Source organism: Ammospiza caudacuta, chromosome 1 (assembly GCF_027887145.1).
Source record: "Ammospiza caudacuta isolate bAmmCau1 chromosome 1, bAmmCau1.pri, whole genome shotgun sequence".
Classification (NCBI taxonomy): domain Eukaryota; kingdom Metazoa; phylum Chordata; class Aves; order Passeriformes; family Passerellidae; genus Ammospiza; species Ammospiza caudacuta.
This window is the reverse complement of record NC_080593.1, coordinates 27,930,218-27,956,440: the sequence shown is the minus strand read 5'-3', so window position 1 is coordinate 27,956,440 and position 26,223 is coordinate 27,930,218. Positions and strand designations below refer to the sequence as shown.

The 26,223-nt window shown below is 36.7% G+C and overlaps 1 protein-coding gene across 1 annotated transcript in view; it reads left to right on the top strand.

Moving 5' to 3' along the window:
• Nucleotides 1–26,223, top strand: part of THSD7A (thrombospondin type 1 domain containing 7A) — a 189,228-nt gene that overhangs the window by 139,641 nt on the left and 23,364 nt on the right. Inside the window, exons 12-18 of the mRNA XM_058800424.1 lie at nucleotides 5,458–5,652; nucleotides 8,001–8,264; nucleotides 19,377–19,555; nucleotides 22,534–22,539; nucleotides 24,061–24,194; nucleotides 24,822–24,975; nucleotides 25,841–25,982. Of these exons, the coding sequence (XP_058656407.1) occupies nucleotides 5,458–5,652; nucleotides 8,001–8,264; nucleotides 19,377–19,555; nucleotides 22,534–22,539; nucleotides 24,061–24,194; nucleotides 24,822–24,975; nucleotides 25,841–25,982 (1,074 nt within the window). The remainder of the gene's footprint in view (nucleotides 1–5,457; nucleotides 5,653–8,000; nucleotides 8,265–19,376; nucleotides 19,556–22,533; nucleotides 22,540–24,060; nucleotides 24,195–24,821; nucleotides 24,976–25,840; nucleotides 25,983–26,223) is intronic.

The following is a 26,223-nucleotide window of genomic DNA, read 5'->3' as shown; positions in this document are numbered from 1 at the left end:
AAGCATTTATATCTAATCCTAAGTGGCATTAAATACTGAGTAGCAAATTCATTGCAGTAGTCATAAACTTTATTTGAAGAAGGTTGGTGGTCATGACAATTGTATTGAATTCCTATGATGAATGAAAATCTGAATTTGTACCACTGATAAAATGTCTTCTAACAGTGGGTAAGCAGAGCAGGAGTGTATTACAGATCTGAGGAACTTCAGGCTTCAGTCTTTTGTTCAAAACCCTCAAGAGGAGATGACATGTGTGCATCAGCAAGGACTTTGAAATTTCCTTTTGACCCTACCCAACAAGAAAAGGAAACACAGAGAAAAGCCATATTTGACTGCAACAAAATTTCTGTTTATTTTCATAAGCTGTTTCTCAGCTAACAAGATTATTTGATTAGATGCATTGATGAGTCACCTGAAAACCAGGAGAGAAAGGCACAGTGGTGGCAAATACAAAATGCACCTTTCTCCTGACAAGAAAATGAAAATAAGACAACAATCACCAGTCAAAAACTAGATTAGAGAATAATTGCTTAATAAAACCAAGCTACTAAGTTTGAAATTGTGAACAACTTAGGCAAGCATGCATGATGTTATGCTTATCTCTTAAATCTGTGTTAGTCAATCTCAGCTTCAGTGACTTGTGAAGGAACTTAGAAAGACAGCTAAAATCCCTTTTGCATTGTATAGGAAAACCTAAGAAAGTTAATAAAATTTGTTTTGCCAGTAGCTCCTGCAAGTGTAAGACAGGGCTTGTTGGGCTGCATCCCAATGGTAATGAAGAGGACATGTAGCAGATGAGAAGCTCGAGTGCCCAAACTGCAATAACTGAATCACATCATGATGTGTATGGATGGGTGCACATGGTAAGGGCCATCCCAGTGACCGAAAAGAGATTGGCAGAAGGATGCACAGCCTGAAGTCCTTGCCACCATGAATCTTCCTCAGTCTTGTAGGAGGAATGGGATAAAAATTGTGGTGTCAACATATTCTGCAATAGCAAGAGGAAAGTTATTTGCAAACTTAAACAGAAGTTTAAGTGACCTGGCTGTCAGAGAAAACACCTGAGTAGCTGCATTATGTCACTGGGAATTGGCCTTTATTGAAGACCTGGTCTTGAGCTCTCACTGTTCTTCATTCACAGAGTGTTTGTAGTTATTTGAAAGAGGAATGGGAGGAAGCATCCCAGGATGGCCATGGGCACACAGAGAGGCCTTGCAGGCTTGTTAGAGCTGTGAGGAGGCTTGAAGGCAGAACCAGTGTTCAAAATCTCTTTTCTCACTCTACAGCTTAACAGGGACAGCAGCCTCCCTCTGCAGGCATCGCTTATGGAGGCAGTTATGGTGGGTGTTACATGCCCTTACTGAAAGCACAGGAAAGAAGTCAAAATCATGGAGTGCTGCTCTTCATGGAGCTATAAACTACTATTTTACTGTAGCCTTAACAGATGAGAGTGCTCTATTGCCTGGTTTGTGTTTTAGTCACTGCAACGTACAGTGATCAACTTCAGGAGTCATAAGTAAGAATTTGGACAACTGCTCAAAAGCAGTGTTTACATGAGAACATAACTTTTTATTGGCAAAAAAGAGCCACAATCTCCATACAACTTTATTTGGCAGAAATACATTGTTATTGTCTTTGGAACATAAAGAGCACTCAGTCTTGTATTTTCACAATATTAAGGGCATATACTCCTTAAGATACTTTGTGGTAGGAATATTTTGTCACACTGTGTCTAGTCCACTGTGTACCACAAAGAAAGAAATAAAAATAGATGAAATCATAGCTTAGACAATATGGATAGAAGGCATAAGAAAACTTAGTGTGCTGAAATAGTTCTTGTTTTCTAGAATTCGAAAAAATATTTTTGTTGTTAAAAATAGTTAGCAATTGAAAAAAATTATATCACAAATGTATTGTAAAAGAAAGGACAATAAAGAACCTTAATTTAAAAAGAAATTTTTAGATATAGGAGGCACTGAATCTCACACCTCAGTGAAATGTCAGTGAAGTATGCTAATGATGAAACACTGGAAAGGTTTTTATATAAACTCACACATGACATGACTTGCTAAAATACAGACTCAGTGTTTCATTATGCCAACAAGAAATATATTAGCCTGTAGTCTCCTGTGGGTACTTGGTGGAAACAATGCTATCCAACAAAGTTTTAATTACATCAAAGTCCCTTGTCTATAAAATTTAGACTGCTATTTATTTCACACCTTTCTTCTGGGAGCTAATAGTTGTTAAATACTAGAACAATTTTATAAGTGAATGGTTTCTATGTTAAATTGGATTTTTCTGTTAGCTTGTTTTATGTTTTCACTTAATAATTACTATGTTTAATTCAGTAATGGAGGAACCATGCTCTTTCCGCTTACTGCTAATGTCTGTAATAAATATAAGGTGGTTGTATAAGTAAAATAATTAGCCTGGTATGGTATAGCTTTATAGTAGCTGAAGACACTTCTCTGTATAGTGAGTAAATCATCGATCTCAGTGATCTTTTCTTAAACACCCATAGGCTTGATCAAAGAGAGAAGGGATGAGTTAGCCCAGGTTAGCTTGTGAGTGGAAAAAGGAACTTCTCTAACAGTGAGAGCATTTCAGATGTCAAGACTGTTAGCTGGCCAAAAGAGTGTATTAATGGAATGTATGCAGTTGGCAAAAGCCCTGCTTCTAATAGTGGAAAAATACACATTTTTCAGCTGTCATAAAGAGTATAAACCTTGATACCCAAATCTGGAAAATAACAATAGGAAAATGGGATATAGAGCAAATCACCCAAGTCTTATCAACTAGAAGTAGCTGAATAGTTATGGACAGGCACTGTGAAAATTAAGATTTGGGAATTGATTTAGTATGCCACGCTGTCCTCTAATTTGTATTGTTATTAAGGTGAAATATTTAGATCTTGAGAATGAAGTTTTCCTTCTTTGATTGCTATGGTACAACTGACAGTTAATCTAGGAAAAACCAAAGTGTTAATTCTCAGGGGAGCTTTTGACCTGAGTCTGCTGGATGTAAATTAGATGCATTAATATGAGTCTGAAAAAATTTATGACATAATGGGTATCTGCTCATGGAGTAATGTTTATAACTAGGAAAGAGGAGGGAATGAATATTGGTTTTAGAAAAAGTCAATTTAGCTAGAAAGAAAGAATGTTCTTTGGTGGACAACATTTCTTATCCTATCCAAGAGCTAGATGGAGAGGGAATATGTAAAATGAGAATTAAACTTTTGAAGAAAGTTAGTAAAGGATATTAATTAAATTAAAGTTATTAAAGGAAATTAATTAAAGGCTAGTTAGTTGACTGTCTTTTAGACATTGGCTAGGTATAGTTTTCACTGCTAAAAATGGTGGCCTGTATCTCCCTGAGAGTGCAGTGAAGATAATGCGATTAGTTTTGCTCATGTGTGCATATAGCAAGGCCAAACTCAAGACGGAGGATTTAGGTTTGACCTCTGTGAATTTCCACATGGTAAAACTAGTCTGAACTGTGGTTTTACCTTAGAGATATTGATGTGTGCTATTAGAAGAGAAGAGCATCTCACAAAAATCCAAAGCTATAGCCTAGGCTTCTATTGGAAGATCACACAAGTTTGACTTGTGGTTTTCTAAAACATTTGTGTGATCTTAGAATTCTGATAGTACAGATTTTCAATTTTTGGATATTTGATTTTTCTCACTGAAGCACTTTAATTATATCTGAAAATAATGTTTCCTCATGTAAACTACACAAATAGTAATAGGATTTGACAAAATAATTGTATTAGACAGTGTGCAGCTGGCCAGTCCCCCAGTAAGCACAACTTAATGCAGTACTGAGCCTATTACAAACAGTGCTGGCAGCCCTGCACCAAAGGGCAGTTAAGGATCAGGGAAGTTGTTTGCTCAGTATCTCAGGAAAAACACACCCCCCTCCCTCTCAGTGTTTTACAGTAGATGTGTGGCAAAAACAATTCCCTTGGGACCTTTGGGTATGTTTTAGTAGGGACATGGACTTGAAATGGAACACATGGGTCAGCAAGTTCAGCTTCCTAAGTCATCATGAGGCAGAAATTTAGTTTAGAACTGCCAGACTAAAAAGCCTTTTTAAGAAATCATAGCTCACTAGACCATTACAATTACCTTAAAAATTAAAAAAAAAAATTCCCTTAGCTATGCTTCCTTTTTTTTCCTCCAGGAGGAAATAGTTATAGAATCATAGAATATCCTGAGTTGGAAGGGACCTGGAAGGATCAGTCCAACATCTGGCCCTGCACAGGACAGCCCCAAGAGTCACACCATATACCTGAGAGTGTTGTCCCAATGCTTTTTGAACTCTGTCAGGCTTGTGACCACTTCCCTGAGAAGCATGTTTCAGCTCCCAACTGGGTGAAGAATCCTTTTCTAAGGTGTAAATTAACACCCCCTGACACAGCCTCAACCATTCCCTCACATCCTTTCAGTGGTCACCAGAGAGAAGAGCTGGGTACCTGCCCCTCTTCTTGCTCACTTATAGGCAGTTTTCTCTTTTATTTTGAAGTACTGCATTCATACTCCCCTTTTCTCCAGGAGTTGAACTTGATTTTTTTTAAAATTCGTGCTAATAAAGCAATTATTGTCAGCACAATTGAAGAGCTATCTTTAAACTATGGAGTGTAATATAAAAAGCTATATTCCTTCATATGAATACAGAATATTTGGATGCAATGCTACTGCAACAATAGGTGACCCAAATTATTTTACAGTCGAGGTGCTGCGTCTACTGCTTGCTGTCAGATGCCAAGAAGCATAAATATAATTCTATTGTGTGAACAAACAACTAGAAGTTTCCTATCTTGTTACTGTATAATAAGTCTTATGATGTTTTGGGGAAGGACCTGAAGTTAGGTTTATTGAGCTTAGAATAGATAAGCAGCCATGCTTAAAAAAACTTGAGAAACAATTATAGAGCATTGTTGACTTTCATGAAGCGGTAGAGTGCCTCCTCAGCAAGTTTGCTGGTGATACAAAACTGGGATGAGTGGTTATTACCCCAGAGAGCTGTGTAGCCCTTCAGAAGGATCTGGACAGTTGAGGGAGATGGGCAAAGAACTGTCTGATATTCAAGGGCAAGTGCAGGGTCCGGCCCCATGCACCAGGACTGACCTCCTGGAAAGCTGCTCTGCCTGCAGGTCCTAGTGGACAAGGAGCTTTACATAAGCCAGCAATGCATTTATAATATTTACAGTTGTCTGTAGTTTTTTTGCCTGGTAAGTCCTGATAAATTATTTTTAACAAAATCTTAAGTGAGAAATTAGAAATGTATTCAATTCAAGGTAAAACTGGCATCAAATATTAAGCTGCTGTATAGGTATTTTGGGCTTTCAGTGTGATAGAATGATAGAATATAGTAGACTTTACGTAATTGAATAGCGACACTCCTTAAAAAAAATACGGTGAATTAGACTCCGTCTCTTTTTGCTTCCAGCAATTACTTGTCGCAGACACGATGGAGGACAAGCTGACATCAGTGAGTGCCTTAAGTACTCTGGCCCATTACCACCCTTGACACAGACGTGCCAGATTCCCTGCCAAGACGACTGTCAGTTTACGACCTGGTCAAAATTTTCTCCCTGTAATGGGGACTGTGGAGGAGTCAGGACAAGGAAACGCACTCTTGTTGGTAAGAGTATCAAGCAAAATAATGCTGCTTTTATTTATTATTGATAATGTTTTGTTTAAAACCTGAGGACTTCAGAGGTTCCCTTTTGACAAGTGTTACAGTGGCAGAAAGCAGATCCAATTTCTTGCTCTGTATGCTACTGGTGGAACAATACCCAGGAGTAGAAACTCGTGCCATGTGTCAGAGGCTCTTGATATGGGTAAGTGGCTAGAGAGATGAGAAGATGGGAGAGCATAGAAGAATACTTTTCCCCCCTAAATATAGTGCACATAATAGGGGTTTTTTTTGTTATGTTGAGGTTTTTTGTGTTGTTTTTATTTTCTTTGTGGGTTCTTTTTGTCAGAAAAGTCAGCAATCATCTCACTTTAACAGGATCAGATGTTAACACTCTTGCCTTCCTCTTCCCACACCTGGTCTCAGCTAAAGCAGGCTTCCTTCTCTCATGGTGTTCTTTGGTGCATTTAGAGCCACTATGGCAGCTGAGTGTGTTTCAGCATTTTGTTATAAACCACCATTTTCAGCCTTAAGCTTTGGCTTACCTCTTTTGAACTTAGCTGCAGTCTTGAATGTCAGATTAAGCCAGTCCTTATGATTAAGCCAGTCCTTTCTCTGGCTGAATGTTTCCCAGTTCTTTCTTTCGCCATTTTTCATCGTCTGCATACAGCACCACAGACCACATAAGGCAATGGCTCGTTTTTTGCCTTATTTCTTGAGATAAGTAATAATGCTCTTTTTTTGTGTCCCAAGAAGGCTCTTTAAGTTTTATTTAGCAGAATAAAAAGATTTATCAGTGATGCCCTTGCCACAGACTTGTCCTAGTCTGGACACTGTTCCACTTTCAAACATTTTTTTCTTCAACTTCTTTTTAGTCTATTGTTTGATGGTTTTGGTTTTTTTTAAATTATTTTTTCTTCTGCATGAAGTGAAAAAAAATGCCCTGCTTCTAAATTATCATTGAAACCTCAAGAGTGAAGCTTGGCCCCTGTCACAGCACTCTTTGCCAATTAGTCTGTATTGTCTGTGGTGCAGGAAAGCTAGCTAAGGGGGGTGCCCATTAGCAGGCTCAGAAAGAATGTGATAGGATCCAAACCCTATTCCTGTCTCCATCCCCCTGTAAATCAGAAGACCAGTGGAAAATGAATAATTCATGATCTTCAAGAAGCCTCACTGTGACTGTCTAATAATTCCAGTAAGCTTTATGTCAGGTTTGCTTCCACAAGGGAAAAAATGAACAAAACTGACTAACAGTGTTTTTCCTTATTTTAAAAACAGAGCAAGAAAGTACACATTCTTCCTACCACAATATTAACACTTTGTGATACTTCCTGTCCTCATTTAAGTTACCCATTCAAACTTGACAACTCTGTGATGTGTGCTGTGGTGTATTCTCTGTGGCAATGTGTTACCCAGACTTGGAATAAATTCATAATTATTCCTGGTAAATACTTCCAGAGGAGAAGCATACATTTTGTGTTGTCAAAAGAATGAGAAACTTTTCTCCAGGTATCCATTTTCTATTCTACTGTTCTAAATGAAGACAATAGCAAATACAAGAACTGAGGTTGTTGCTGCAATATCCAGTGCCTTGTTTTGAATAGCGGGGAAAATACTACAGAACATTACATTTACAGTAATATCTAAGTAACAGCTACTTAGATACTACTTAGTAACAACCACTACTTTTAAAAAGACTACTACATTAATTTATATAAACTGGTTTGGAAAGGAAAACTAAGCAAACTTTACCAAAGAGAAGATTTTAATAAATTTATTGGAAAGGGGAAATTGAGTGGATGGCTATGCTACGGTTCAGGAAAGAAAGCAAGAACAGTACTGAATGGAAACATTCAGAGAAGGAGCTTATTCTATTAGAGGGGAAGAATGGTAATTATGAACAAATGTATGATAACAGGTGATGAAAGAATTTTGGTATTTTGAAAGAAGGTACTAGTGTAGGAAAGATGCATGTTACTCCCTTCAACTTGAAAAAGCTTGATCCAAATAGAAATCTTGTTATTAAACTGCACACTGCTGATGAAATAGCAGGAAAAGAGTGTATTTTTTTAATTGCTAACATTTTTGAACTTTACTCCTGAGACATTTTTTATCCAAATTAAATATAAATTACATCTTCTTTTTAAAAAAGAAATTGCCTTTATGCAAATTTTAGGTATCCACTACTTTAGAAATTCAATTCAATAACCTAATTTAATAAAGATAAATGTAACAGGTACTAGGTGTATGTATGTATGTAGTTGCAAGCACTTGTTACAGAAGCCTAAATTAAATTTTTGGGAGATAAGCTGTAAACTGATACAAACTTGCTAATAACTATTTCTTCTTTCTAGGAAAGAGTAAGAAAAAGGACAAATGTAGAAATTCTCAGCTGTATCCTCTGATTGAGAATCAGTTTTGCCCGTGTGACAAGTACAGCGCTCAGCCTGTGGGAAATTGGTCAGACTGTATTTTACCAGAGGGTAAGACAGAAGTGCTGCTGGGAATGAAGGTCCAAGGAGATGTTAAGGAATGTGGACAAGGCTATCGTTACCAGGCCATGGCGTGCTATGACCAAAACAATCGACTTGTGGAAACATCGCGATGCAACAGTCATGGTATTACAAACTTATTTTCTTTCATCTGTTTACTTATGACCTTTAAGTTTAACATAATATATGTACAAGTAGAATTAGCAGATTAATATTTATTGGTTAGGCTGCCTTTTATCCCAAGATACCTTCAAACCTAGCACGTTTTTGCTGACTTTTAAAATAGTACAATTAAGTAATGGTAAACTACTAACTAGGTATTTTTATTGAAAAAATTAAATTCTTGTTATTCTTCCTGATTACTGTAGCTAGAAATCTGAGAATAAAGCCATTTACAAGGGGCAAATTAAAAAAAAGTAAACAAACACAGGACTATTTTGGAAAGGCTGATATTATTTCCACAGATTCTTTAGATAGCTTTAAACCCTTAAATAACCTTGTCTCTACCATTTGCTCTTCAATACCTTAACTAACAGGACCTGAGTTCAACAGCACACAGCACTTTTTCTCTGTGTAAATCTGTGATGTGTAAAACTAGGATGGTTAAAGACTTTTTATTCTTTGTATTTACATTGCTCCAGGAAGGAACAGTGTTCCTTCCTAAAGGGGATGCATCTGCAGCATTGGGATCAAAACTGGCTGTTTCTGGTTTTCAGTGAGCCAGAAATGTCCTAATTGACATCAGTGGAGTTTTTGCCTTCATTTTTTTCCTGCTTGCAGTGAAAATTTGTATCTGAGCAATTGGTATGAAAAGCTGGGTGTTAGTGCTGTTAAAAGGTCGATTTAAGTTTAATTCACAGATGGCTTCTACTTTCTACTGTTAAATTAAGATAACAGATATTTCATTTATTTACTTGGATATATTTAAAATAACTAATCAAAGAGATTGAATTAGATAAGGCAATTTTAATTTGCACTATGAATTCTAGTTTAGAGATATGATAAACTAGAAATTCAATGTATCAAGCCAAGGTGTTAGCATATACTATGTTAGAAATTAATCACTTTTTCAGCATTAAGTTCAGAGTGACCTTTGAAAAGTGGAAAATTGTAAAAGCACTTCAGTATGTAGGAAAGTAGGAGAAGTGATGGCCCACTGCCAATCAGTTTTCAGTGACTTGAAGAATGGGCACTGCCAACTTTTGTGTCAAAAGAAAGGAAAGAAACTGTTTGTCCAAGAGCATGTTGTTGTATGTGGTAAGTAAAAAGCTGCTGCTAGGAACAACTTTTTGTGTAGAAGAAATATGGATGTATCTGCTTTGAAGCCCTGGCAGTGCATTTTGAGGAGCAATTCCATTGCAAGAGTCAAAGAAATAGAAGAGGAAGAAAAATGTATTAAAAAAGTATATTCTAAACCATCATTGTTTACCCTGATAGAATTCTCTCTTCATGATAGTAATTTCTGATCCAATAGATTTTATCAGGGAATGTGGCCTACATTCACAGTGACCACAATGAATAATAATCCAGTGGAAAAGCTGCTAACAATGTGTTACTGTCATTGCTGCTACAGCCAGGGCAACAGTTTATGTGCTATTAGCACTCACAGGCATCCTTCCAAAAACACAGTATAGCAATGCTTTGTTGTGCTCTTTCTTTCTCAAGTTCCATCTTTTCTTTTTTTTTTTTTTTTTTGTCACAGGAGACTTGAAGTCTCTTTTAACTTTGTAAAATGGAAGTGTTTGCTTGTCATTCCTGTATTTATTGTAGGTTGGGATGCCTGAAACCTTTGTTTTTAGGTGTTGTTTTCTTTTGAATTCTTTCTTTCTAGATCAGTTCACTAAGATGTCTGGTTCCTTGATATTCCACTACACCACCCCCCACCTCACACCCCTCCTGTCTGTGTTTTCCAATCAGTTCCATCTGAGAGGGAGGGTACACGTTAACTTGGTCCATGGTGACATGTGTGAGCATATAAAGCTTGGAATTCATATTGAACTAATCCTGTATACTTTTTACTTTCCTAAAATTGTTTGGCAGGAGTTTCATGTTTACAGGGAATGAAGAATCTAACATAATTTTGATGATAAAGTTTTAAACTGATGTTAATGAATACATCACTAAATGTATGGTTTCCTTTCCAGTAGATCCTCTGTTATTGATAGGTTTTGTACATAGACATAGTATAGGTTTACATAAATCTTACCTAATTTATTGTTTTCCTTCAGCATTTTTTACAGATTTAGCATATTTTTGAAAATACAGGGGAGCTAGAGCAAATTATATAGGTTTTTCAATCTAATTTCAGTATATGTTTACTGCCTTTTCTGAATAACTACTTTGTATTCATGGATTACATTCTGATGATTTGTTTTATTTTTTTGCAACGTGTACAAACTTCTGCTTTGCCACTTAAATCTTATTTTATATTTTCCCAGTACTTATTTACAACACTTTTCTCGTTATTCTCATGCTCTTGTTGTGTGACAGTTTTTCAGTTTGGCATCATCTCTAGGTTTTAGTATGCCCTTTGTTTTGGTTTGGTTTGGTTTTGTTTTATTTTGGTTGGGGTTTTTAATTGTTGTTGTTTGGAGGTTTTTCTGGTTTGTTTTGTTTTCTTTAAGAACAAACATAAAAGCTATATGATGCCAAACTAACAAGGGATATCTGTAGTATCACGATAGTACCCCACCTGCTGGAAAATAAAAGTGCCTTGGAGCTTCCCATCAATCTGCATTTGGCTTTTCAAGCAGAACTTGACAGGACACATAATTCAAGCCTGCTTGGGTTATTTTTTGTAAATTTTAACAGAGGATCTTATCTCCCTACAGCAATGATTTTTCACTAATTTTATAACTGATTTTTCACTGGATTTTTCACTAATATTTTTGGCTGATCTAAAGTGTAATCAGATTTTTCTTCTATGTTACCTGTTCTATTCTTAGTTCCTGTGGGTCTCTTTTTTCTTTTCCAAATAATATATTATGTAATTGAAATTTTTATAGCATATGATTTGGCAAATTAGCTTGTACTAGGAGGGAAAATAAGTCCAACATTTAAGGGAAGATATTTCCTGTCTGGTATCCAACTTGAGCTTTTGTTGTCTTCTCACACTGTGAAGTCCTGAAATGGGAAATGGAGATAATTTAACTTCTTCAGCTGTGACAACAACCTCTAAATCTGTCAGGAGGGACAAACTGCACCCACACTGATATTATTCATACATCATGAGATATGTTTTGTGATATATTCAAATAACACAAGAAACTCAAATAGTGAGACTTTCAAAAGTTTTATGTAAATATTACCATGTAAATTTACAAAGCCATGAACAGGTCAGTGTTGCAAGCCATGTTGTTTTGAGCAGAAGAAATGAGAAAACAGACCTGCTCTGCTGTGCCAAAAACTTTTTAAGCTTTTTGTTTTGCAAAATGTTGCTTGCTTATCATCACAGTTTGGTTATTTATTCAGAAAAGAAAAAGTAAACAGAGCCAGAAGAATAAATACTTCAGGGCTCTCTTTCCTGCATGGCACATCTCATGTTCAAAAGATTTAAGAGGAGTTAACTAACAGTGTTTCACAGCCACCAAGGAGCTAAAGGACAGATGTGATGCAAGGACCATCCTAAATTAGTATACCTGTCTGAGTATTCTCATGATAATTTTTGAAATTTTGGGTGCAGTTATAAAGTACCAAGTGCAAACAAGTTTCTCAAGAAGACAGGAGTGACTGTGAAAGAAAAAGAAAGGCAACTTATAGTTAAGTATCTCTATTGGTACTGCTAGGTTAGAACTCTGGGAAGAAGAGGACAGAAATCCTTCTGCAGAGGGTCCTTAGCTTTCTGTAGCTTAACAGGTGCTTCAAAAAAAATCCCACACAGTTGAAAGTAGACCTAAGTTTCAGCTGCAGAGAGGCAAGGTGGTTTGTTTTTTCCTTACTTTCTTTTTTCTTTGTGTTATATATGCCAAATATTTTTGCTTTCATTTTAAAAATATTTTGTTTCACATTTGAGTTAAATTTATTGGTAAGAAAGTTTACACTATTCAGCAGCCATTTGAAATATTCTGCCACTGGTATTTTCATCCATTCCAGTTCTGCAGAGTGTGGGCAAGAGCTAAGAGCTTCCAGGTATCAGCAGGTGTGGGAGCATCAGATAAAAGGGGTAACTGAGCTGCTCTTTACCTGTTTCCCCTAGTGGAAGACACACAAATTGCCCTTTCTCTGCTTCCTGCTTTTCAATTCTACATAGATAATTTTATTGGAGAAATATAATAACTTATTTTGTTAATCAAATGTGAGAGGTTTTTTTCTCCATTAGAAAAGCCTCCGTTGTTTTTCATAGCTTTATCTCTGCCATGAGTTGTGTACTAGAACTCTGTGGATAATGACATATGTCTGCCAACAATCTGTTTCCATGTATTTGTGAAAAAAATTGAGAGAGATTCTCTTCATTGTTCCTTTAAATTGTACCTTTAAATTTTCATGACAAAAAACCCAAAAGCAAGCCACTGCCATGCTTATGAACTAAACTATTTGCTTTTCAGTATTCAGTTTTTCTCCACCATATATCAATTATGAACCATGACCCACATAAGCTGGGTGGTGGTTGTGTTTGTGTGTGCCTGCTGAAGGCAAACAGAGTAGCATGGCAGACAGATGCAGCATTTTTATATAGGTCGTATTACTCTGCTTAATTCATGTCCGTTTACTGTTAAGACCTTAGGCACAGTCAAGCAGTCAGGATAGTTTGTCTGCTGCCTTATTAGTGTGAGATTATTTCCCCCTTCAGCATTAATTAAATGAGATGCATTGATTTGTGCTGACTCTACAAAGCCCTCTGTGGCTACAAGGCTTATGTGGAGGATTAGAGAGGAATATCTGCATATCAGTGAATACTGTTGCAACAGCTGCTAGGAGTATCAATGTGAATGGAGGAATTTTGTATTTAATTGCTTATGTGTGCAATAAAATAAAATCTTGTATGGTATAACAGAGTCTATATAGTCCAAAATGTCTATTACAGCTTGCTTTATCCACTTTTATTAGGATTTTTAGATGTGGCTTTTTCACTCTCAATAGTCTAACCTGAAGCAATGCAAATTTATACAGAAAAAAAAAATCAGTGTTAAAATTTAATTGGGACTTTCTGTTGAATGTTTATTCAAAAGTAAATATATTTCCCCTTGGAAATTCTAATCTAGCATGGTAGTAACCCTAGATTCTCAAACTTTTATTAAGATACATTACTGTTTCATAGCCTATATATTTTCTCTTATTTTTTAAAATCTATATATATTTACGTCATGTGTTTTCTTGCAATATGTTGTCTATTGCCCTGCACCAGAATTCCTACCTCAGGCCTCTGAATTCTGGTGCTTCCACATCTGCCTCGTCAACAGGACATCAGTCTTAAAGCAGTCATCCATCAATCCAAAGAGCTACAGTTAGTTCACCAGAGGAAGAATTACAGATGCAGGAGATAGTTAAGCATGAACAATTGCTCTCAGATTTTGAGCCTTTGAAGGGTAATCCTGAAAAAGAAAAAGAAAACGTCTTATTGTGTTCAATACATCTTTCCATGGATCAACAGAAATATGAACACTCTCTAGAAACACATATCTTCTAAATCAAATGAAATACAAATAGTTGCATATTTCTTTATCCTGGAAGATGTGACATATGAACTTTGTATTTCCTGGAAAAAAAATCTATGAGAACAACATAAAACCATTTTTTTTCTTTGAAACATAGCATGCATGACATTTACTCATTAAAGCAGGAGCATAATTCTTTCAGTCCTAGGGACAAAAGAGTTCATGTAAACATTTTGTGAGATGTTTATGTTTGCATCCTTCAACTGGAGTAGTCAGTCTGCTCCTACACATTGCACATGCAGTTTGTGGGGAAAGGTCTTATATCCACCTACTTATCCTCCTTTGTTATTAGAGAAAGTGTGAAGTCCAATAAAGTCCTCCCTTATAAATTATCCATCACATCTGTTAATTACTTTGCTCTAGGAGTCCAGATTTTATAGCCAATTAGCAATGGGACAGTAAACTTTTCCCTTTTACTAATGAGTTCAGTTCATACTCCTAGTGGTTCAAAGCTATTTGTTAAATTGTGGTTCAGTAATCTTTAATGACAGAATAGCCATGTTCTCACTCATAGCAGACAACTGCCCATTTCACAGCCTTACAGGAGCTGAAATAACTGAGAAACTACTGCCCTGGGAGCAGAAACAGGCCTTGGATATAGGCAACTCTTTCCAACACCTCTCTGGACCATGCAGAGCTGTACCCTGTACCACAGTCCCATCTCTCCAACATCCCTCAGATGTTGTGAGGAGAAGGAAATGATGCTGTGGAACACTTCAGTCAGGATGAGAAACAGCAGGCAAAAAGTGAACTGCTGATGTCCAGAGAACATATCTTCAGCCCTTAAAGTGTTGGGTTTCTATTTCACTGTCCCTCCTTCATCTTCTCACCTCTTCTTCATAGACATTTCACTGCTCTCATTCTTTCGTTCTCCCTGCCATTACCCTGGTAATTTCTTGCTTCTTTGAACCTCAAAGCTCTGGTATGACTTTTGGTGCAATTATATTAACCAACCAGTCTGTGTGATATAATTTGGTAACATTCCACCATAGAGATGCTTACCCACACACTGGAGGCTTGTTTCTGTAATAAGGTTCTATGCTAACACACACAGGGTTGGTCTAACACAAGCAGCACCTTTTCAAAGGTGATTTGATCAAACTGAAAACAATACTGAAAGTTTAAAAACGGCTCCTTCACATCCTTTTCATGTCAGAAACTATGTATCTGCATCACCAGTCTCATTTGAATGTAGTATTTCTCCTGACTTCATTTCAATATTTTTCTATATAACAGTATTCGGTCTTCATTTGCTAAGATTTTTGCAGTGTGAACATTTTACAAGTAAAACCATCTGAAATTTAACAAAAACAGCAACAACGACAGCAACCAAGTGCAAACTTTTCAAAGTTCTTTAACATCTGCTTTCTTGGATTTGAGAGAGGATTGCTATGAACTCACAGAGATCATCCTTATTCACCCTAAAAGATATTTGGACTTCATACACAAAAAAAGTCATCTGAGGTGACAACAAGTCCAGAGAAGCTTTTCCTGAAAAGTACCATTTGATAGGTAGTAAGTGGAGTGGAACAAGTAATTTTAAACAAGTAATTTATTTTTTAATTCACCCTTCTTTCTTGACTAAAGTGCTTTCTGTAAGCAATTTGAAGTGTGCTTCTTCCTCAGTTCTAAGGGAGTCCAGTAGAATAGCTAAATGTCAAACAGTCTGTTGAGCAAAATACTGAGGCCCCTGAGAGGAAATATATGCCAAGGGATGAATATGCCAAAAAACTTTTTGATGTCAGATATAACAAGGTCATTTTCATTCTGCATACTAATTAATTATGGAATACAAACCAGTGAGCACAGTGTTTGTATTTCTTCCCTTTGTCCTCTATTTTGATTTGTGAGAACATTCTTCATTGCATTTCACCCTCTGGCCAGAGAATACCACCATAAGCTCTTGAGAGCATTTTGTTCTGTTTGTGCTTCACCAAGATATTACTTTTGGCAGGATGTTTACTTCTTTTCTCCTCTTTCTTTGTTTCCATGTAGTATCTCCTTACAATTCTCTTGACTTTATGTTCTCAGCCGTTTATTTCCTCTTCCCTCTCGCTGTCTTTTCTTACCCTTTCCTCTATTCCTCCTTAGTCCCTCTTTTGTTTTGCATTTCCTCTGTTGTTTTGAATTCTCTTTGCCATGAAAAGTAACTTCATGGAATTGTATCCTGAGTTGGCAGGAATCCACAAGGATCACACAGTCCAACTCCTGGCCCTGCACAGGACACCCCAAGAGTCACACCATGTACCTGAGAGCATTGTCCAAAGGCTTCTTGAACTCTGTCAGGCTTGGTGCTGTGACCACTTCCCTAGGGAGCCTGTTCCATTGCCCAAACACCCTCTGTGTGAAGAATATTTTTCTATTATATAATTTAGTCTTTGTGTTCTTGGATATAGGCAAAAATTATTTATTTTCTTTTCTGTCTGTTTGGAGAAGCTGTGAAATTCCTTTGTGGACCCCCTTAACTGTGTTAGTTTAACAGTGGTTAGGGGTTTTTAATGCTTGTCTTGCATCTTACAAAATAACAAGTGTTTTTCTCTCTGCTCTCCAAAAATGCTCCACACTTCCAGAATCTCCAAGTGATCCTACCTTGTTAGAGCTCCTTTTTGGTGCTTTCATTGATTGACTCCATTCTTGTTCTCTTCTTAAGATGTCTTTTCCATTCTTCTTGTTCAGCTGTTTAGCTTTCAGACATGGAGTTTGTGTCTTGATGCTTTTCTGAGAAAATAGAAAAGAAGGAGGGGAGAACATCATAGGCCAGACATCATGGAGATGGCGCAGGAAAGAGCTGTATGGTGAACAGAAGCCATTCCATGAAGCTTGCAGGATTAAGGAGCCAGTATAAGATTGCAATTCAGTAGTGTTTCATTATAGAGTGTGTGGATAGTGTCATATGGACCACTGCATCCTCTGTAAAATGCAGATTGCAGTTTTCCATGCCATAACTCTTAATAAGACTCTGTATCTGTAGTAGGATGCTGTTTTCCCTTTTTGCCTTCTATGGTAAGGCAGTTCAGTTCTAGTGGCTGACTTCAATGTTGATATTTCATGGATAGTATAAATGTTACTCTAGTGATATGGTTTCATTTGAAAATTTATGGATTCACTTGGAATATAGCTCAGGGTAATTAAAATGTTACCTGGAAATTGCATACAGTATAATGTGTTTGATACAACTTCTCTCTGCAAGATTCTAAATGTGTTAAACTTTTTGCCCTTGTGTGGATGAATTGAAGAGAAATGAAACAAAATAATTTATAGTTTGTCAATTATTTAAGTTTAGTATGTTCCACACAGGCTCCTTTTGGTAGGCTGTAAAGTGTTACCAAAATCCCAAAATACTATGGTATCCCAGAGAAGATCTTGGCAAAGACTGGGAAGATCCCTTTGAGAGTTACTAAGACAATCTCAGAGGTCTCTGGACCTTAAAATAAAGTCTTCCTGAAGCAGCTTGTACTAATTCAAGTTACCTGCTTAAGGATATTTAAAGCAACTTGACTTTGGGTTTTTCAGTCCTTAATTACCAGAGATAAAAATTTCACAAATGGTAAATGGCATAACTGAGATATAGTAGAAAGATTTCTCCAGAAAAACAGTATTTAGAAGTTATGTTGAAAGTAAAAGCAGCATTTCAGAATCACAAGAAATTTCATAAAGCAATGAAATTTTCACTTAGTTCTATCAGACAAGAAATATCACTAAACATTTTTTTATTTGAAGGGAGTTGTTTCTTTTAACTTGCTTTGGTTATTTTACATTTTCATTCAGTAGCTTCCTGATTGTGTGAGTACATGGTTTTGTATAGCACCTGAGAGGACTTGTTGAAAACTCATTTCTGATGCCGCTGCAGACTTTGGTATTTATGCAATCAAACTTCAGTGCAGGGTGGAGCTCTGAGATAGGGTGCATCAGATTTCTAGGACTCAGACATGTCAGGTAAGGTGAAGCATAATCAATTTTGCATCTACTGCTGCAGGGCAATCTATGTCACCATCTCTTATATGCAGGGATGTGATACTCAAAAATTTATTTTGTCTAACACGGTATCACTTCATACAATTTCACTGAACTCGTTGCTCAAATAGCAACAGCTATTTAATAAATATGATTGTAATTCAAGGTAATAATATTCTAGTCATTTTAATGAAGACATGTTTGGTGAGCAGTAGTTTCACAGTGCTCAAGTCCAGGTGTGCTCCTTATATTTATTTAAATATTTAACACTTCTAAACAGAGTAAAACCATACAAAATAAAAACATCACCTGAACTTGACCATAAAATAATATAAATGCTACTGTATATTTAAAAATTTTTTCATCTAAAACAATTAACTATATCTAAACCAACAAATTAACTAGAAATAGGTATATAGAATTGAAAACTAAGTGGTTTGATTCTTTACAAACCACTTAGTGGTTTTTGTTAGTTCCTTTTAGAAGAGACAGAACAACTTTGTTTAGAAGCATACGTTAAAAACAATTCAGCTCTGATGACAAGATTGATCCCCTTCAAATTTAAGAAATTCTGTATATCTGACAAACAATTGAAACATTTGAAGCCTAGTGAACCATGGCAATCTTTTGAGGATGATCTTAACCAAGTATGGAAAATTTCGCAACTGTGTTTTTAAAATATTTTAATGAAATATTTTAATACAAGTTTAAATCCACCAGGGTTTTAAATTTGTAAAGTGAATATTTGCTAATGGTAAATACTTTGCAAATCTGACACAGGAAAGAGGAGAAGAGAGTTCAGGACATAGTTGTAGTAAACATGCAGTTAAGGCCAGCTTTTTATTTGATGGATTATAGCTTCTCCTTTAAATATTGGAATAAATTATACATATTGTAGAGCTATGGCATATGCTGCTTTTGAAAGAAAGACATTTTCACTTATTCAGTGAATTGAGGCCTCATGTTACTCCCTGCAGACCATGTCATGCCCCCTTCCAAGCTCTCTGGACCAATGACTTAACCAAAACAAACATCTGCTTTTCCATTCAGTGCAATTATTCAGTGTGCTGCTGGGGGCAGATGGTTGTTAATCGGCAGATCATTAATGTGGCAGGCTACTCTCTCTTTCTAGCCTTAGAAAGGTCACAAGGTGTTAAGTTCCCTTACTCCAGGCTGGCAAGATGCATTTCTTCTCAGCTGGATTTTTGATGTATAACTGCAATTGAATTACTTGATACAGTTGTGGAGTATCCTCTAATTACACCTTTTTTCCTTTTAAAAAATTACACGTATTATTTTACAGAGTAAGAATGATGCCGCCAAGAGATGGTTAGTGTCAATTACACTGAAGCTGTCAGAAAGTTTGAATGCTGAAATCTGGAGAGTGTGAATCCTAATCAGATGGGATGATGAGCAGTGAGGATGCTCAGCTGCTACTCTAACAGTCTCCAACTATATGTGTCAATTTTCTGCAGAATTTAATTTATCCCTAATGATGAAGAGATCTCTCTATTCACACAGTCCTGTCAAGTCAAACTTTGGAGAATCTAAATGAAGCAGATGAGGGCTTCAGGGAGAAGTCGCAAACTGACATGCTGAAGAGATTTCACTTTCTTTTCCATCCATCCAGGGTATATTGAGGAAGCCTGTATTATTCCCTGTCCCTCAGACTGCAAGCTCAGTGAGTGGTCCAACTGGTCTCGCTGTAGTAAATCCTGTGGGAGTGGGGTAAAGGTTCGGTCTAAATGGCTGCGTGAAAAACCCTACAATGGTGGAAGACCCTGTCCAAAGCTAGATCACGTCAACCAGGTAATTTGATTTATATTTACGTTATTGATATAGAATTTTCCAAACTTCAAATAACCCTTTTATCTGTATTTTTGTTGTAGAAAAACATTCTAACATAAGGAGCAGATGGAGGTAGAAGGAGTATGTGTTGGTTTAGTGTTCCTCAGGCAGTAAAGGATCTGTCTTAGTTCCTCATCTGCAAGAATTTTGCATATTTTGTGAACTGCAGACTGCAGACAATAAAACATGCTTACATGCAGATTTTGAATACTGTGTTTCCAAAGATCTCTTACCTGAAGGGATTCTCCAAGAAAGATGGAGAGATACTTTGTACAGAGCCATGTAGTGACAGGACAAGGGGGAATGGCTTCAAACTGAGAGTAGATTTATATTACACATTAGGAAGAAATTCTTCACTCAGAGGGTGATGAGGCCCTGGAATGGGTTATGCAGAGAAGGGTGAATGCTTTATCCCTGGAAATGTTCCAGGCCTGATTGGATGGGTCTCTGAGCAAACTGGTCCAGTGGAAGGTCCCTACTCATGCTAGGGGGCTTGGAACTAGAGTATCCCTTCTAAACTTCTAATCTTCTAATATATCGCAGGGGGTAAAATGTCTCATTACTGTTGTTCAAACTGGCAAGATTTTTAGTGTCATTCCCTGACCATCTTAGATCAGAAAACAAAACTCCAACAGTCATCCCAGTGTCCTTTAGTGCATTCTCCTCAAGCTGGAGCTTGACATTCTTGGGTACACTTGCTCTGGCAGTGCAGTTCGGTCACAAATGCAATTCTGAAGTCAAGTCTCCCAGCTGTCCCACAAACTGCACTTGGTAATGGAGCAGTCTGACCATACAGTCTGCATCCTCTTCAAGTGAAACTAAACTGTAAAATGTGATCCAAGAGCACCCTGGCAGTGTTGGAAGGCTTGGACTGATAATAAGCATTTAGTCTTTGGGACCAAGTTTAGCACTAGCCCAAGTTAAACCCTGAAGTTTCTTTCCTTGGAGAGCTTTAGAAAGGAAAAACATTCCTTGTCAATTAACTTATGCTCTTCAAAGTTGATTTATATTCATATTACTGTTGAATTTAATTTAGTCTGCAGAGGCATGTTAAACAACCACATGGTCTTTTCTGTAAATGTTCACAGATTAAAAAAAAAAATGTGCTCTCAATTTACATTTGAATAAAAATGCATGTACTTAATACTATCCTATTGACATTTTGCTAAAACAAAATGAAATGGCTTGTTGATCTAATTTTCTACTTTAGGGGATGTAATTAGTTCTAATTTAGAAAATCATAAGTGTTTAACCACAGCTAATAAACCAAGTTTGTGATCTACTTTAACAAAATACGAACTAGAATGAGGGTTGCTGGATTTGGGTCAGCATGTAAATATGCTTTAAATTAGGGGGAACGTGTTTCAATAGGAGCAAATTATAGTCTATACAAAAGTCTTTTCCCTTCTTTAATATTCATGTAGTACATAATAGGCTTGTATTTTTCTGCATCAAAGGTGATTTTACTGGAGGTCTGTTCACCACTTCTATGCAGCACTATTGCCCTCTGCCGGTGCTTTGGCTCATTTGATTTGTGGTTACACGGTCTTTGACAAATAATACTTGATTCCAAATGTAATTATTGTAAAAATAAAATTGAAATATAGTACTTTCATGAGAAGGACATTCCACAGATAATGCAAGGATGTTGAAAAATATAGAACCTGTATTTTTCATTTTTAAATACATTCCACTTCAATTCAGAAACTTGCAGAGAAATGCTCAGATATTCTAATTTTGAATTAGTTATTTAAACTAAATATGATCCACCATTCAGCTGGAAAAGAACTGACTTTCAGAGTCATGATTTAATAATCATTCATTTTAATGTATTTAGGTTACATTTTTATTACTTAATAATGTAACACTCTTATTTGCATACATATGACCCATAGTGATAAAATTGGATCTTTGGTGCCCACAAGTGGGAGTACTATGATTTACAGAAGAACTATGCTGTAAGATGCCATCTAGGAATTATGAACCTGGGGAAGGCCTACAACATGTTGTCTAGCCCAGAAAACAGGAGATGGGAGGGCGGATGTTGGCAGACTGCTAGTACAGACATAAAGGGCTGTTGCAAAGAAGGAGGAAATAATCCATTTTCCATGGCCATCATGGATAGGATAAAAGCAGTGGGCTTACACTGCTGCAAGAAGATTTGGGTTAAGCCTTGGGAAAACTTTCTAATAGTAAGGCCAGGGAAACACTGAAATAAAATCCTTAAGACCTTGTTAAGAAGTCGTTCAGTGTCTATCAGGGCTGACATGTGTGCCTGTGATTTGAGGAAGGATGAGCACAGTGAAAGCTGGATGTGTCACTCAATGTCATGCCAGGGTGGTTTCCAAACCACACTCCAGCTGAATAAAGCTTGCTCAGTACTCACTTCAGTGGGCTAAAAGACATATTAATTACAGTAATAATGGAGTCAGGTTTGATATAAAATCATGTCAATGGCCATAAGATGGTTTCACATAAAGGAAGTAATCTGAGACTGTTAGAGAAATTAAGGACATCCATCTTTTTATTGATTACAAGCATTATTTTCCCTCTTATCAGGAGCAGGATGGGTATGCAATTCTTATACCACCAAACTGCTGTGATCTGCAGTCATAGCTACAAAAATGCCAGTAAGGTCAGGAGAACACCAATCACATGTGCAATGCTATATAAAGTTCTCCTCTGGCTTTCTGTCAAGACATCCAAATTTTATGTTACTGCAAAAGCTGTTGAGTGTGTGGGGTTTATGTATTTCTTCTTATGGTAACCAGGGTAAGACATACAGACATTTCCCTGAATTAAGGCTTCCCTGTTCTCATTTTGGAAATTCTGGAGAAGAATTCTAAAGAACAAATTAACAACAGAATCCAGTACCTTCTCTAACATGCATTTTCACCGCACACATTTATGCCTTTTATTGTTAATGTAGTTCAGAGAAGGCCCAAGTATGTTGACTATGCTGGTGGTCTTGTGCCTGGGCTGATCAGCTGCACAGTGATATGATACCAGACTACACATTTAGTGTCCAAGGCATTCTATTTTCTGTGCTATGTTGTTGCAGGTTAACCATCAAACATCAGCAATCTTTTTCTACACAAGAAGTGTTACTGAAAAGAAATCAAGAACTTGTTTAGGACAAGTCTTAGATTTTTTAGCAGTTTTGATTTTGCTGACTTGATACCTAGAAGGATATGTCAAATTAACTGTTATAATTTCAAGGCAATGGGCTTTAAGTAATTTATGCATAATTATGATATTCCATGAAGGATGTAGGAACTTTGGAAGGATGAGAATTGACAGTTCCATTTATTTGTTTGAATCTATTGCATCTAATGCTGTCAGAAGAATTTCAATTGATAGAGAAGTCCAGTGTCCTCCAAAAACACTGAGGATTTTCTCTTATCTAAGAGAGATGGGATTCCCTACTGTGTGAAAGTTTGATGCTCATTGTAGGCAAAAAGGGAAAACAGTTCAACTGTCTAACCAAGAGACTAGGTAATGTACAGTTTCTTCCCACCAGTTGTGATTTGTAAAATTTATTTTCTTCCAAGGGCAAAATTTTTGCAAATTGCCTTATGATAGCAATGGAGATCCAAAAGGAAAAAAAAAATAATGCCCTTTTTCTTTGCAGAACTAACGGAATATTGTCTATAATAAATTTGTATATTGTATACAATAAAATTGTGTCTAAACTAATTCTGTTTAAATACTTATGCTTCACTCATACAATGCTAACTTTTTCTCTTTGCTTTTTTCCTTTCTTTTGGGTTCATGAAAATACTTTCTTCAGGCACAGGTAAGTGTTTATAAAATAGAGATTTAAGATCAACATGTGCTGTCTGTCCCATTTTTTGTAATGTGTATTTGAGTCAGTACATGGAACACTGTAGAAATTGCTGTATGAGATGCCATTTAAAAATTTGCATTTAAATCTAAACATAACATTAATTCTGGTACACAAATACATTAGAGTGATTTTAAGCATACATGAGGAATAAATAAAGTGAATCAATATATATTGTATAATTTCTCTTGAGGTCACCTCTCCTTAGTGATACAAAACCCTCACAACTAATAACTGGGATAATAATATAATAGTGGGATGAATCATAGAGAAGAGAGGTGAAGGACAGAGCTAAAGTGCTAGCAGAGTTTTAAGAGCATTTTTTAAAAAGCTGTACTCATAAACTAACTTTATGTTAGTTCTGTTATGTTTTTTGGTGGAAATGGCACAGCATGGGCTTAGTGGCAGAGAAAACCAGAGAATCCAGCATTCAATAGCTTCTTTTTGTTATTTCAGTAGTTTTCTAGCAAGTATTTAATCTGTATTATTATCACAGTGTCTAAATCATCAAGTCCTTTTTTTTTATTCTTCCCAAGAGCATTAATGCTTTTTTCTCTATGATCACTTCTGCATGTTTATGTTACTTGTGTGCACCAAAACTGACACTGAGTGTGGATTCCAGGTGTATGAGGTAGTCCCCTGCCACAGTGACTGCAGCCAGTACGTGTGGGTAACTGAGCCCTGGAGTGTCTGCAAGGTGACCAACGTGGACTTAAAAGAGAATTGTGGAGAAGGTGTTCAAACAAGGAAAGTCAGGTAAAACAATATTGCTCCTCCTTCACTTTAAAGAACCTTCACTTTCAGTTTTGGGTGTATTTAATTTGATGTAATTCTATGTAATGCCTAGTGTTGAGTCCAGACCTGGAGCCTGGCTGATAAAAATCAGAATAGATTCAGGGAGTGCAATATGACTCTGTCTACTTGTTATGGATATAGACCTTGATTCCTAATTTAAACTATTAAATTAGGTAATTAAAAGGCATCTGTGTAAATTAAGGATTAATACTAAGAATATAAAATTTTTGAAGTTGTAATAGTTCTGGATTTAAGGTTGCCAGTGAAGTATGCACAAAATATGTCTAAACAATAGGTGATTTGCATTATTCTGGTTTAGAGGTTAGCTAATGTCAAGCAAATCACCTGCCCAGGGGCTCCCAGGAAATCACTGATAGGGACTGTCTAAATTATGTTCATGCCTTTACGTTGCTGTCATCTGTGAAAACAAGGATTGTTTTTGACTCTTCAGCTTTTCTTGGGCATTCCTAGATCAATACTTACTTAATTTATGTGCTGGCAGAATGTTAAAATGCCTCAGAATACTGTAGAGCACATACCATATGAAATCCATGGCAAGTGAAGTTGATGTGCAGTTCTTTTTTCCAGGTGCATGCTAAATACTGTGGATGGTCCATCTGACACAGTAGAAGACTATCTGTGTGATCCTGAAGATATGCCACTTGGTGCTAGAAAATGCACGCTGCCCTGTCCTGAGGACTGTGTTATGTCTGAATGGGGATCGTGGTCTCAGTGCTCTTTGGTAAGAAGTATAATGAAGTGCCACAGTTATAGTTTTGGGAGGATACTTAAAAGGTGTATGTATGTATGTGTTTTGCAAAACTGATAACACCTGTATATATCTATATATAGTGTCATCTTTAGGGTTGTTTTGTGTTGACTGCAAATGAAGTGTGACAATACTTTCCATTAAGCTAAATTCTTCCAGAACTCAGACTAAAATGTGCCCAGTGGTCACTCTTCCCAGTGTGGGGTGCCTTCTGTGTAGTGGAATAGCTGTGGCAGTGGCTTGTGAGTTTGTCTTTGAGCCTAGCTCTGAGCCTCTGCACAGCAGCACAGTCACTGAACTAAAAATGTCACTATCCTGATATGTGTGACAAAGTCTGCAGATCAAGACTGAGTATAGAAAAATAATTTTGGGTCTTCTCTCCCCTTCCTTCCTGACAGGAATTTCAAAAAGAAATGTCAAAACAAAAAAGAAAAAAAAAAAAAAAAAACCAAAAAAAACAAAAACAAAAAAACCCCACCAAAAAACCCCCAAAAAAACCAAACCACCGAAAAGTGTTTCAGGACCTCTGAGAAGCTTTGGTGCACTACATTATAACATTTGGAAAGTGAGCATCTCAATATCCTGTTTATGAGTGAAATAGTTCCAAAGTACTAATAGTGTACTTTGGAACTATTTCACTCATATATGCATTGGTTAGGAAAATAGAATGGTGTTACCAAGTTAGGTTAAAGAAGAGGGTTTCTCTTATACATTAGCAGGAGCCTGTTATTTTACACTTGTGTTTTTTGAAGGGATTATTTAAAAGGTTATTGTATTGCTGCATAAAGAGGTATCAGTGTGCCAAAATATTTAAGCTGTTTCTAATCTTACCTTCAAGCCATGCAATGGAAGTAGTGTCCGTGAAAGGTCAGCTGAATGCCTTAGACAACCAGATGATGGAAAGCCTTGTCCTGCCGCCACCGAGACAGAAGCCTGCACTTTGAACAAGAACTGCTACCACTATGACTACAATGTGACAGGTATTTGTGTTATGGTGACAGCCTGGGACCACATCTTACAGATCATTTCCATTCACCTTACAGGATGGATTTTTCTGCTTTCCATTCTGACCCAGACACAGCTGTGGAACTTGTGCTGAAAGCTCACTCAGGCTGTTTGATCTAGAAAAAATATTAAATTGATAATTTGTGTGTGAAATCTGCGTGTTCTAACTCCAGGAAAAGTATTTCTCATATAATTTTGTAATTTACTCAAAATCCA